General features: G+C 39.1%; 2 protein-coding genes across 4 annotated transcripts in view; both read left to right on the top strand.

Moving 5' to 3' along the window:
- Positions 1–454: 454 nt before the first annotated feature.
- LOC131773218 (dual serine/threonine and tyrosine protein kinase) lies at positions 455–9,911 on the top strand. Its single transcript, XM_059089201.1, has 6 exons — positions 455–1,215; positions 2,494–3,393; positions 4,306–4,853; positions 5,997–6,243; positions 7,424–7,876; positions 9,602–9,911. Exons 1-6 carry the CDS (start codon positions 580–582, stop codon positions 9,611–9,613), a joined length of 2,796 nt encoding a protein of 931 aa, XP_058945184.1. The 5' UTR covers positions 455–579; the 3' UTR covers positions 9,614–9,911.
- Positions 9,912–10,672: 761 nt separating this feature from the next.
- Positions 10,673–13,218, top strand: part of LOC131773223 (QRFP-like peptide receptor) — a 45,095-nt gene continuing 42,549 nt past the window's right edge. For 2 of the 3 annotated variants that reach the window (XM_066160880.1, XM_066160883.1), the window contains exon 1: positions 10,673–10,757. The gene's annotated coding sequence lies outside the window, so the exon portion shown is untranslated. The remainder of the gene's footprint in view (positions 10,758–13,218) is intronic. The other variant, XM_066160884.1, reaches the window with a different exon arrangement.

Genomic DNA, 13,218 nt, shown 5'->3' with positions numbered 1-13,218 from the left:
CTTACCAGGACACTCTTCGCAATACATTAAATCAAAAATGCACTCTGAGGATTTCAAAAATAAATAAATAAATGATTAAAATGTACGCCACACGCCGCCAACATGTGTCCGGGGTAAAGGTGTGATGGTTAATAAACAACATTCTTGACAACTACATATCCCAAGAGATTCCTTTCATTTCGTCCCGCATGTTGTTGATTTTGGTTGTTTCTGACAGCAATTTCTGAAGAATTTTAGCTAATAATTTGAGTTACACTTGCCTGTCTAGAAAAATTTCATTTAATTCATTAATCTATTTAGATATTTGGTGATTATCTTATTAATTCTTTGGTGCGTGTCTAGACGAGGTCTAGTCACGTTTCACGCAATCTTCGTGACGTTTACAACCATATATGGCTGCGGTAGTATTTTATTGGTTGCGGTCGAATGTTCGCGATCTTTGTAGCGAACTACATACATGTACACCAAAATTGCTTAAGGCGAGAAGTAATCCAAGAGCTCTTCCAAAATAAGGATGCGTTTGGACTTAGAAAAGATCAGTGACTGATTAATTCGCCAGCACTCTTGTTTTTCTTTGCTATGGCTGCGAATCTTCCCTACGAAATAAGCAAGTTCCAAGAGCATTCAAGGCTACTAAAGCAGATAAAACGAGACACGAACCGATACTTTCAGGAAATTCAAGACTCGGGACAATTCAGTCAAGACGTCTTATCTGCATATCTTCCAGAAAGCGACTATCAGTCCTTAGCGGTTTGTGAGAAACCTCCCACTATCATTGTAATAGGACAAACATGCTTCGCCAAAGTCTGCGTGATCAACGAGTTGCTTGGGGAACCCGTTCTTCCCGTGGTTGGGGAGTTAGACAGTCGCACATCATGGCGAATGATTCGATTAAAGTACGGGAACATCTCAAACGTCAGTCTAGTTCTACCGGACAGTTTTGAATTAGCAGCGAACCTTAACGCCTATGAAGGCTCGTGGGAATGTGTTCCAAGAGCTGATCTCGAATTGACTGAAGTACAAAGAGACGATCCAGCCTTGGCGACTGCTGTTGCTGAAGTTTCGTTAACGCATCCCTTATTGAAAGCCGGAGCAGAGTTAGTGTGTTCCCCCAGCAATCACGAGGGCGACATCGACAACATATTCCGGGCCTGTTGCGAGGATGTGCTTCCAATTGTTCTTTACGCGATAGAATTTGATGTTTTGACAGAGAAGGTAGGTTAGAATTTTATTGTGATAATCATGCCTGTAATTATCCACATTTAGTTCACGCGCGCGAAGACGCGATCCGAAACTTACAGTAATATTCTAATTTCTTTCACTCTTTCAGTAGGGGATGTTGTTAGAAATACATTTGTAGAGGCAAAGGAAGCTCAAGATAAATATACATTTAAGTTTTATTTTCACCCTAAACATTCGAACGTGGTAATCTATGGGGTTACTCTTAATATTAGAGACCACTACAACATGAGATATATATATGTGCCTTTTAACTCTATTGTCTTTCATTATCACCGATCATAACAAGTTTTGATCACTTAAAAATAATCACCTTTTGGCTTCCCCTATGAAGGAAAACCTTTACCTAAAAAACTGGCTTTGAGATAAGAATTGGTGTAAATTATGTTGTGCGTTTGCTTTGAATGGAATTAGTGGTATTTTATTAGGGTGCAGTTTTGTTTTACTTTCTTGGTACGTGCTGTAGAAATAATGTTTATTTTATGTTAGTAATTTTTATTAAGGGAAATTTCTGGTTCACGTGCTTTGAAATAAATTTGCTATCTTTCCTATCTTACATCATATCTTCCCAGCTGTTTGTTCAAGATTGCACAGTCCCTGTTGTAAAACCTGATATCTTTTCAACACACAAGGAAGTGAACTTGTACCACAAGTGGAACATTTTAAAAGTTTAAATTTTTCTTTCTGTTAGGGAATCTCTCTAGATATGCTGTATAAAGAATCTTTGAATTTACCAATACCCCCCAAAAAAATGGTGTTTGTTGAAGTAACTAGATTGCCTAAGGCACAATATAATGAGGGCATGTTGTGCAAGGCTGATTGTACATGATATGCAGACAATTTACTATTTAGTACTGTCAATAACAAATTTGTAATCTAAGAAGTCTTATTGTAACTCGTTTTGGAAAAGAATTCACGTATACAGTACACACTGGTGTATTTCGAAATACATTCTATGCTGCAATCAGCTCGGGACCTGTGGTAGTTCATGTGATTAAAATAGTAATATCAGAGGTGTTTAATTACAGGTATTTTAGAATTTGTGTTCAGCTATGTATATGTATTTATTCATATATCAGTTGAACTCACTAAAATTGGCCTTTGCAATTGTATTTTTTTTCTCACTTGCTCTGTCTCTGCTTTCCTTTTACCCTTTAGAGAGCATTTCTCCTTATTTTTATCCATCAAGCAGTTTTTCAGATGTTGATGATAAAGAAGGTAGAATTTATCATGTGGTTTCTCTTTTACTTAAAGGATAAGACAGAACTCCGTCAAGTGAAGGCAATGGCACCAGATATGGCTGTGTTCTTTGTAAAGTGCAACAGGAATGCTTCTGCTGAGCTGACTGATTCTATGACTGAGTCAGGCCGCAATTACGTCATTGAGACAATGGAGCAGAGACGGGCAGATGTCAACCAAGACCCCAATATCAAAACTGGATCAATACCTGGGAAGACAAAGATCTTTGAGCAGCTATGTGAACTAGGGTACTTATCACTGGAGAATGAAGAAACGAAACTGCAGGCAAATGAGCAGTCAACAAACAATTCAATGTTGACAGCCATTCGACCAAAGTCGAATCTCATTGAGGACTTCAAACTTTTCCCTTGTTTTCTGCTGTTTGTGCGGCAAGTCCTTAAATACAATGTTGTTTCAGCTGCAACTGTACTGAATGAGGCTCATGTGAGAGTGCTTGGTATGTTCATCACTACAGCCTTTGACATGGCCCGGGATATGGTGGTCACACCGCGTAGGCTGGACTATGCCAGAGAGAAGGAGGAAGATCTATTTAATGCTCTGATGGAAAGCGCAAGCCGCAAGCAAGAGGAAATCAAAGACCTCATACACAACACTATCACCTCACTGTCGCCAGAAATCTTGGATGAAGTTGAGCATCGGACCTTTGAAGGGGTAAAAGTGCTGCCTAATGGTGAGCTTTCAAACCCAAAGGATTTGCAGTACTGTGTTACTGTTATTCAAGAGCTGGTCCTAGCAAGAATCAACAACTCTGTGGCGGAAGGATTGATTAGTTCTGTCAAATACCTCCAAGAAAATTTTGTGGGAACTTTGAAGCGATGCATTGAGTGCCTGGAGAAGATAGACAGGGATGGGGTTTACGAAAACGGAGAATCTGCTACGTCATCCCTAAGACACGTAAGTTCATAGTATGCTGTTAACCCTTTACACCCTGACGTCAGTTTCCATATTTTTCAACACTCTCCTGTATATGTTTCCTTTGGTACTAACAAGGAGTTCAACTGGCTTAACAGTCAAAGCCTTTCAAGTTAGTGATCATTTCCTTTATCCTCGTGATTTTATGGAATAATCCAGCAGTATCACTGAAAGGGGAAATTAGATGCTGGTCCCTCTAAGGGCTCAAAAAGTTTTATGTAACTGTTACACGTTTCTGCCCAATGGAATGGCTAATTCTGTCTTTTGGCTGCCTAGCTAAATTTTCCTGTGCTATATTTCAGGACTAAAAAGCCTCAAGGTTAGGTATTGCACAAGTCTTGTCACTTGTTTGCTGTACAAATACTTTCATTAAAGGTTTGACCCAGCATTTCTCAATTAATCATGAATTAAAGTATCTGTGAGAGGGATTGAAACGTGAAATGCTGGTGCTGTGCATCTACATGTAGAATGCAACCAAATGCTCTCCTTGCATGTTTCAATGCAATGACCATGCAGATGCTTATCAGAATTAACGAACTGACCTTCTAACTCCTATTAATGACCAAGACAGAATTTTTCCTGACAATATCTAGTGTACAATATCAAACTGCCAGGTAATGAGAATGATAGAAAAAATATTAATCAGGGGATTGTTAGTTGATCAAATATCTACTTCTCCGAACTAACATCAAAATAATTGTATGGCAGACAGTAAGGAAAGTTGCTAATAAGATCTTGGGAGTGAAAGGGTGAAAAGTTCACCCTGTATCAGTTGTTGTGGTTACAGTTTCTGAGGATGACGATGGCTGTGTGCTTTAATAATGCAATCACCTTGAAAGTACCATTATTCCACACTATATCTGAGGTTATACATTTTGCTGCCTTTTTTGATAGGTGCTAAACTCTGCATACCAAATTGAGGTAACAGTGAGAGCAAGTTCCTCTCTAGCTCGGCTTTTGTGGGAAAAGATGAAACAAGCACTTCAAACTTTCCCTGGTCAAGCTCCACCAAAGGTAGATGGTATCTGGAAGAGGAAAATTGCTCAAGACATGCTCACCAGCTTGAGTGAAACACGACTGGCCAGACACATTTGCTCCCAATTTAGGTTGCGACTTCAAAAGTCTCACGAGGCATTTGCAACATCCTTGAGAATACTTGAAGCGCATCACTGTGGGAGACTAGAGAAAACTGAGGAGAGGCGTCTACGTCTGCGGAAATGCCATGCTCCCAAGATTGCCAGACTGGCTTTGGAAAGCACCTCTCTGAGAGATGTGGTGGTGTATGGAATGCCTCAGATGGGTCGAGAGGTTGGGAGGGGACAGTATGGTGTTGTGTATTCATGTGAACGCTATGCTGGTCGTTCACCATGTGCCATCAAATCCGTTGTCCCTCCTGATGATAAACACTGGAATGACTTGGCTCTGGAATTTTTCTACACAAGGTAAGTGTTTAGTATAGGATTTACAAGCCTAATGTAGTGTTTTTGACAACAGTCTTTTGGGAAGAGATTAGGTTAAATGTATATGGATTGCTTTCCTGCATGTACTTTCTCCTCTACTTGTTCAACAAATAGTAACCTTCTATTAGTGTCCAATTTGAAAATTTAATGACGATCCACAGTATTTTTAACCTTCGACTTGATGAGATTGGGGAAAAGAAGGTTTCCTCTTCTTCTGGGCTGGGTTATTCAAAGTTTGGTTACCATAACTCAGGATTAGTGTGAAATCTGAAATTCTTAAATATGATTATTGGATACTTTAAAAAGAATAGAGAAAATTGTCCCAAAAGGGCTTTTGAACAAAGGAATAAAGAAATCTGTATTAAAATTTGACCCTGGGCTAGTGCTAATTGGCCTTTGAACAACTGGGCCCTACATTACACTTTGTTTCCTGATTTATAATGTCAATATCAGCCACACACCCAGAAGCACCTTTACAACCTCACCAATCAAGTATAGGTTTTTAAGTGCTGTGGAACCAGTAGCTTGTTAACTTTTTTCACCCTGATATCAGTATGCACGTTCCTCTATGCTGTTTTCTATATGTTTCATATGGTGCTGACAAGGAGAATTTTTTCAACAGTCTAGAGGTTCTTTAGTTGTTGATACAGTAGTAATATTATACTGGTCTCTATACATGTGGTATGGTGTTGACAAGGAGAATTTATTTTGTTCAAAGGTCAAGAGCTTCTTTAGCTGTTGAATATTTCATTTATTTGTTTGATCTTAAAGTTTGATTCAGTGGTGATATTATACTGTTATCTAGACATTTTTGTATGGTGCTGACCAGGAGAATTTGTTCAACAGTCAAGAGCTTCTTTAGTTGCTAATCATTTCATATATTTTTGTTACCTTAATATTTGATTCTGTGGTCATATTGTAAGGAGAAATTCGATTTTGGTCACTCTTGGGGGGTGAAAGGGTATGTGTCTTTTGTGTATCCTACTTCACGAAGAGACTTTTAATTTGACAAGTTTTGATCGTGACTCTCGCAGTGGGTTTTTGTTCCTGCCACAGTTATTTAGGTTCATTTACGGTTTTTGTGGGAATTTCTTTAGTTTTCACTTTTATTATTTTTTTTACCAGATCTATTCCAAAACACAACCGCCTTGTGTCCATCATAGGGTCAGTGATTGATTACAGTTATGGAGGAGGTAGTTCCCCTGCTGTTTTGTTGGTTATGGACAGGCTTCAGCGGGATCTCTATCAGGGCATCAAGAGTGGACTCCAGTACAAAAGCAGGCTGCTTGTAGCACTTGATGTGGTGGAAGGTATCCGTTTTCTGCACAGTCAGGGACTGGTGCATAGAGACATCAAACTTAAAAATGTGTTGGTATGTAAATTGAACCATGACTGAAAAGGACAGTGGACCCTATTGATCTTTCACAAAATCGCCCAATTCTTAAAATCCCACTTCAAACGCGCTAGCTCGTGGTACTTTTCGCCATTCTATGGCTTTCAAGCCAGTTGGGGTGCCATTTTTAGGCTTGTAGATTTTGGATAGTAGTGCCATCATCAGGCCAGAATCGTTATGTAGTCGAGTTTAATCCACCGTAACTTGCAGGATCAGTAATTTGCGGGCAAGTCCATCTTGCCGAGGCTTTTCGAGGTTTGAGTAGCGTGAAGCCAATAGGGGTATCGTTGATTCCTCTCACCTCTCATGGGCGGGATGCCAATTCATCGAACGGTCCCCTGGCACCCATTTTTACCTCTGTGAGGGGTGAGGTACCGTAAGACATCAAGTGTCGTTAGGAAAGGAGTAGGAAAACGCTTTTGTTTTATCGCGGCAACTTTGCTCGTCGATGTTACCTTTTTTTTTAAGTTAATTCCTTTCTTCTGGATATTTTGCTCGTGTAATGTTTCTGGAGTTAAGAAAGATAATTCCTTTGACGGGCCTTCAGCCAAGAGTTCGAGATTTGCGAACTTAAGCAAGCAGGAGCGTAGTCAGCTGGTTGAACAAAGACACTCGGGAAAGACTAAGGGAAAAAACAAACAAACAAACAAACAAACTGGTCTGTATCTACCTTTCAAACTTCCGCAGAAGCGTTTCTTTGTAAATTTTTTTCCGGCGTGGAAAGCCATTTAGATGCTTTCGTGAAGCAAATCTGAACATGTGAGTTATATGATAAATATATTAACACAGAAACGAAAGTCTCAGTGTTTGAAAAGAAATGGTTAACGTGCAGCGTGCAGCCATCGAGTTATGAAGGCATTTGTGAGGTTTGCTAAGCACTCGAAAAGCTGTAGTTGCACTCGGCTATTACCTCATGCGACTTTAACGCTTATGTAGGATCGGATTCGTAACCTTACCCCGTAACTCGATGGTTGCAAGCTGCACACGAAACATTTCTTAATGAGTTGGGCTAGGTGCCGATGATACATTTACGTATAGTTTTTTTTCCTGACCTGTGATTTCTCTCATCAGAAAAACCAAGCTGCAATTTTCCGATCGAAATTTTCCGATCGAATTTTCCAACTTTTACACAACTTATTTGTCGTATTCTTGCTTGCAGTTGGACTCGAAGAACCGTGGCAAAATAACAGACCTTGGGTTTTGTAAACCAGAGGCAATGATGTCTGGATCCATCGTAGGGACACCCATTCACATGGCGCCAGAACTGTTTTCTGGTCGCTATGACAACAGCGTAGACGTGTACGCCTTTGGTGTCCTTTTCTGGTATATCTGCGCAGGCACAGTCCGCCTTCCCTTGGCATTTGAGCAATGCGCTAGCAAAGATCACCTGTGGTCGGCCGTTCGGCGTGGCGTTCGACCTGAGCGGTTGGCGAATTTTGAAGACCAATGTTGGGAATTAATGGAGGCATGCTGGAACGGAGACCCTAGCGGACGACCGCTTCTCGGAAACATTCAACCGAGGCTTATTGATATCATCAGACGAGTAGAAAGCCGGCGCAGTGGCACGGTGAGGCATCAGAGAAAAGAGAGTCGACCTTTCAAAGAACTAGAGGTACTTCTTTGATTCGCCAGACTCGAGAGAAAACTAACATGTACATGATAATCGACTGGAGATTGTTTATCGGAGCAATTCAGTTAGAGGTAGCATTGAGTGTTTCCCATGCAAAGCGTCTCATTTGCCAGTGTAACATCCGCTTAGTTAAAAAATAATTTCTCATTCCATGCATCCGTTTCACTGTGGGTATTTGGAAAGACATTGTGTCGGTAAGGGGTTCAGTTGACTCGTGGAGAGGCTATTACTTCAGTAATGAGTCTGCTGTGTTGAAATTAAGAGGGGGAATGCTCGTTCTAGGTACAATCCTATTTATTGACCCCTGTCAAACAACAAAAACCATAGCGCTAGCTTGTAGACATTAATACCAGCGCAAATTGTTTTCAGAACAGTTTCCAATTGAGTATCTTCTTAAAAAAATTTTTTTTCGGGATTGCACCGCCCAAAGATGGATCGACCCCGGCAGACAAACAAGGCTTCGTTGTGCAGCATTAATATTACATGTAAAAGCTAAAACCAATCAAGACATTTCCACATTTTTTGTCGAATGGATGTGTTTTGTAGTTGTTGTTTTTTTTTGTTTGTTTGTTTGTTTGTTTTTTTTTGAAGCTCTTGTAGGTTCCTTTTTGGTGGCCGTTGTGAGTGAATGGTTTGTTTCTAACATTCGATCCAAAAGCGTTCTTATCTTCGTTGTACGTGCGCGAGAAAACAAAGAAAAAACAAAAAAAAAAAAAAAAAGAAAACAGTTTTATCACTGCTATCCCTTTTACTCCCATGAATGACGAAGTAGGAATTTCTTCTTACAACATTCGTTCGTTTATCAAGCGGTGAATGGGTGATGAGAAGAAAGCGAGAGATCAATAAAGGGATGATATCCTTTGATGTAACACCAAATTCTTATTGCTCAAGTTATCAGAAGTAAATGGCAGACATTGTAGAAAATTGACATGTGGATCATCTTGGGAGTGAAAGGGTCATACATTTTAGTGTGTTGAAGACCGTAGGTAGGCATAAGTCAAAATTCGTTAGCGAGTTATAGAAGTACACCGAGATGGGAGCTACCCATCGTCCCATCTTTCATTGTTAAATTTCCTTTTGTTTTTTGTTTTATTAGTCAGACAGACTGATTTGAACCTTTTTGAATGATTTATTTTTTTATTTGGAAACTCTTTGAATATACATGTAGTCGTTCGAAATAGACGCCCATTAGATGTCTATATTTTGTAAATGCGTTTAGTACTTTGTCAGGGTTAATATCTCTAAGAGGAACATAGTTAATGAATTACCAACTGATCGAATGTGAAATTGACAATAGGAAAACTATTAAAATTATTAAACGCATTAAAAGATGAATGATGGATGGAATTAAAAGGGAACACGAAAAATTGATTGAAAAATGTTAAGATGTGAGACCAAAAAAAAGGCCAAAAAGGAAAAAAAAAGAAAAGAAAAACAGCGTCTCCATCGTTCTTACTAAATATCATTCAAAAGAAAGACAAGGATTGCTTTGACTGTTACTTTCTTTTATCGTTACTCTTGAGAATCTTTGTCGAGTGTCTGCTCTTGTGTGATTCTTTAGTCATTAGTACGAGAAATCCAAACATTTAGAAACATTGTTGGTGATGGCTGGTCAGTTTACTAAAGCAACAAATTTACAGTTAAAAAATGAAGAAGAAGAAGAAAACGAAATATGACATAGAATGGTTTTCTTATTTCTCCTTACAGTATCATCCTTGAATCAAATGTAAAGGTCATGAGAATAAAGGAAATGATCAACAATCTAGGAAGCTTCTGATTGTCAAACAAATTCTCCTTGTCGGAGGAAGTGTAAAGAGAACAGTGTGCAGAATATAAGTATCAAAGTTAGGGTGTTAAGGGGTTAAACTGTAATAACGTTTGCAAGATGGTGCTTGTGTAACCCGTAAAAACGAGTAAAGTGAACTTGTAACTTGTTATTAAGGCTATGGTAAGGGATTAATTACTACGGTATGTAAATAATGTTGATAATTAAATTATTTTTTTGGCTACCTTTTTATCGTCTTGCCTTGCTTTTCGCTCGCGAAGAAAATGCTTGAGAATAAGCTGAACAACCAAACAAAACAACAACAAAACATGGCTTACAAACAAGAAACAAACACACAGACAAACAAGACTTCGTGTATCAGGCAAAAAACTGAGTTTCAAAAGGTTTCTGTTAGCCATTGGTGGACAAAATCGTTACGTTGATGTACGCCCCACAGGTCATCAAATAATGAAATTTTTAGACAAATCGGATTAGTGATTTTCAATAGAAAGAGCTGGTTGCCGGGACCTCTTAATTGGGGTTATGTCTTCTTGACAAATTGTGATGTGAGCTCTATTTGAAATGCAGAGAAATCTTGATTAAGAAGACACGGACTTCAATTTCATTCACGTTATACACGCCAGCTGGCCAATCGCTTGGATAGTTTACTAATGCATCCTTCGGTGAACTTTTGGGTAAATCCGCATAACTGGATGTTGCGGCAAGTGCTGACACATGTGCCTCAGTTATTGCCAAACTAATGATGGCTCAGAATCCATACGATTATGACACAGCTAGTTTAAGGACCATGACGGCACGGATAACCTTTTTAAGATCTCTTGTCACTGATGCCGAGGCTCGCTCTCACATTGATTCATTTATTTAATTTTCTTGAACCGTCCCTTTCTCCAGTCCAAGTGTCCAGTCCTAAGATTTATACCTCAGACAATACCGTGACATAGTGGCCAAGCCTTTAGAAACAACAGATGGCTTGGTTACCTATTACCGGATGACTTACTGCATTGTTACACTTGGACCTTCCGCTGAGTTATTACATACGCTTGAGATGAACGTACATCGGAAGAGCACTGAATTACCGTAAGTACCTCGTTATTTTTATTTATTAGGACTTAAGTTTCTCGGTTTTGCTAAAGCTTAGTTGGACTGAACATAGTTGTCTATTTGTAAACTGCTAGTGCGAAACCAAATGAGTTTTAACGCACAGCAGCTGAAAGGTAATACAACGAAGACCTCATATCAGCCTAATGCCGAATGATTTTAGACGTTGCAGTTGCCATTTTCCCTTTAGATGATAAATTTGAATGCATATCGACAATTGCAAGAGAGCAAGTTCTCCTGTTACTGATCGATCGATACTGTTCTCCTTCAAAGTGTGAGAGATTGTTCACGCAATTTATTTATTAAGAAGAGGAGATGCTTTCGCTCCTTTCGACATATTCGCTAATGTTTGACTTTACTTATTAAAGGCAAGCTGTTTGGTCTCTATCGAGTTAAATCTTCCAAGTTGTGACGTACGAGTAGCCAAACATTTTGACATATAAGTCCCGGGTAAAACTATTGGGTGGCCAAGTGTATTACACAGGGTGTTATGAGCTGTGATGTTTTGCTTTGTAATCATCTACTCCAGCCAGGTCAAGTCCAGGTCTATGAAATAATCGTGGAAAAAAAAAGAGAGGGAAAGAAATTCAAATGAGATATGATTCGAATGAAAACTGTAATTGACAAATAGAGAACTGTACACCTGGCTAATACAAAACCCGGTCGAGAAAGTGGCTACGTGGCTATAGAGAAACAAATATGGTTTTGTTTTGATCCTTTTTTGATAACGACATTACCAGAATATTTGTATATCCACTTTGCTCAGGTTGATAAAATGAAGAATGATTACGCTCGTTATGTTGTAAAAGTTAAACTTGAAATATTACTAGACTTAAAAAACAACTATCACGTTAGGTGGAGGGTAAGGGGTTTTCTCTGAGAGAGGAAACGCGAGGGTGTTATAGCTATCCGACCATCTAGTTAGAATGGACCTTTGGTCTGTGATAAAGTGAACATCCTGGTTTGACATGGGGCATCATCTGTGTTGTTTGTGTAATGTGGTTTATTAATTTATTCTTAAATAAAAACTGTCGTGAAAAGTTTGCACGTGCTCATAAGAAAGTTTTCCTGTTTCGGTATATTTAGTAGTTGATTAAGTAAGCTATTATTTCTTGTCGCTAGCACTGATTTGTAGAATGTCAAAGGAAGTATTAACCGGCATCGTGTGATCGAAAAATTAAACAATGATTTATTTAATCAAATAGTCGCTAGTAAAACCGCAAGCGTAGATTAACACTATGATTGTCGAGCGAGCCGATGTAACAGGAAGTTAGTGGCCACGAATCATTCAAGAATGTGTAAAACAAAACTGGAACTTTGTCAAGTTAGCTTAAATTACCTTACCACTCCGGACTTACGTATCTGGGTGTGTGTATCCGTAGCTAATAAAACATAGCATTTTTATAACTCAAAAAAGATGGGATTGAGTAAGGTCGATAAACAGGACGTGTAATGTTGGATTGTGAAGAATAAAGTCAAGTTAACCGAAAGTATACAGTCCAAGTCTGTAGAACCAGCGTGTGCAGAGTTTCCTTTAACGTAGTGAGAAATTCTGCGAAAAAAACTAACCTAGATTGGATCATTTCTGAAATCACATGAATACCAGTTTGCTTTCGTCTCATTAAGTTACATGATGTGTTCCTGTACTCTTATTTGAAGTAATTTGGCAAGTTGTGATTTAAAGGTCATGATTATGCACGGTTCAGGAGTGAGGTTTTATTATCAGACCTGAGAAATCTGAAAACCACACACAAAACAGCACTGGATGCTAAAACTAATGAACGGAAATGGGAAAATGATCACCAAAAATGATCAAACTGGGAAACCGAATCTGTACCCAATTTCACAAATTCCACTTCTCCTAGGTCCTATCGATACTCTACCCGTCTTTACGCTAGACGGCCAAAATGGGGTAAGCATTATCCGTCTATGTGCGGATAATGCGTCCTCGACATTTATGAAAACGACCGAAGTAAAGCATCAAGTGTGACCAGGGATGTATGTATTAAGACGGCAACAAGTTGTACTCAGTAAGATTTTATCTACCATTTCTGTTACCGTTACACAAGAGTCATGAAGGCTATACGTAAGGTTTAAGTTTTAAAGTAGCTTCTCAGACTGAAAGGTGCCAGGCGCAAAAGTTAGTGAAGGAGCCCCTTACTGGAGTGAGATATTGCGCACAGAAAAACGCATTAACTGCTAAAATTAGAGGCAAACTGTTCAGTCTAACTCTAGAAAACGCTTAGTTAAGTGAGAGGCACTCTGCTGTCACTCTCGATATACTGGTTGCTGTATTTAAACTGGGAAACTTGCAAACATTTCGTACGCAATACAAGTCTACCATGAATCACAAAAATTTCCTAAGTTCCGCAATTCAGTATGTACCTCTAAATTTCTGCCGTTTGGTCGAGGTTATTATGGAGATCGAAGGTTAGTCATA

This window comes from Pocillopora verrucosa, chromosome 14, assembly GCF_036669915.1.
Source record: "Pocillopora verrucosa isolate sample1 chromosome 14, ASM3666991v2, whole genome shotgun sequence".
Taxonomy (NCBI): domain Eukaryota; kingdom Metazoa; phylum Cnidaria; class Anthozoa; order Scleractinia; family Pocilloporidae; genus Pocillopora; species Pocillopora verrucosa.
The sequence above is the reverse complement of the archived record's forward strand: the minus strand, read 5'-3'. Positions and strand labels throughout refer to the sequence as shown.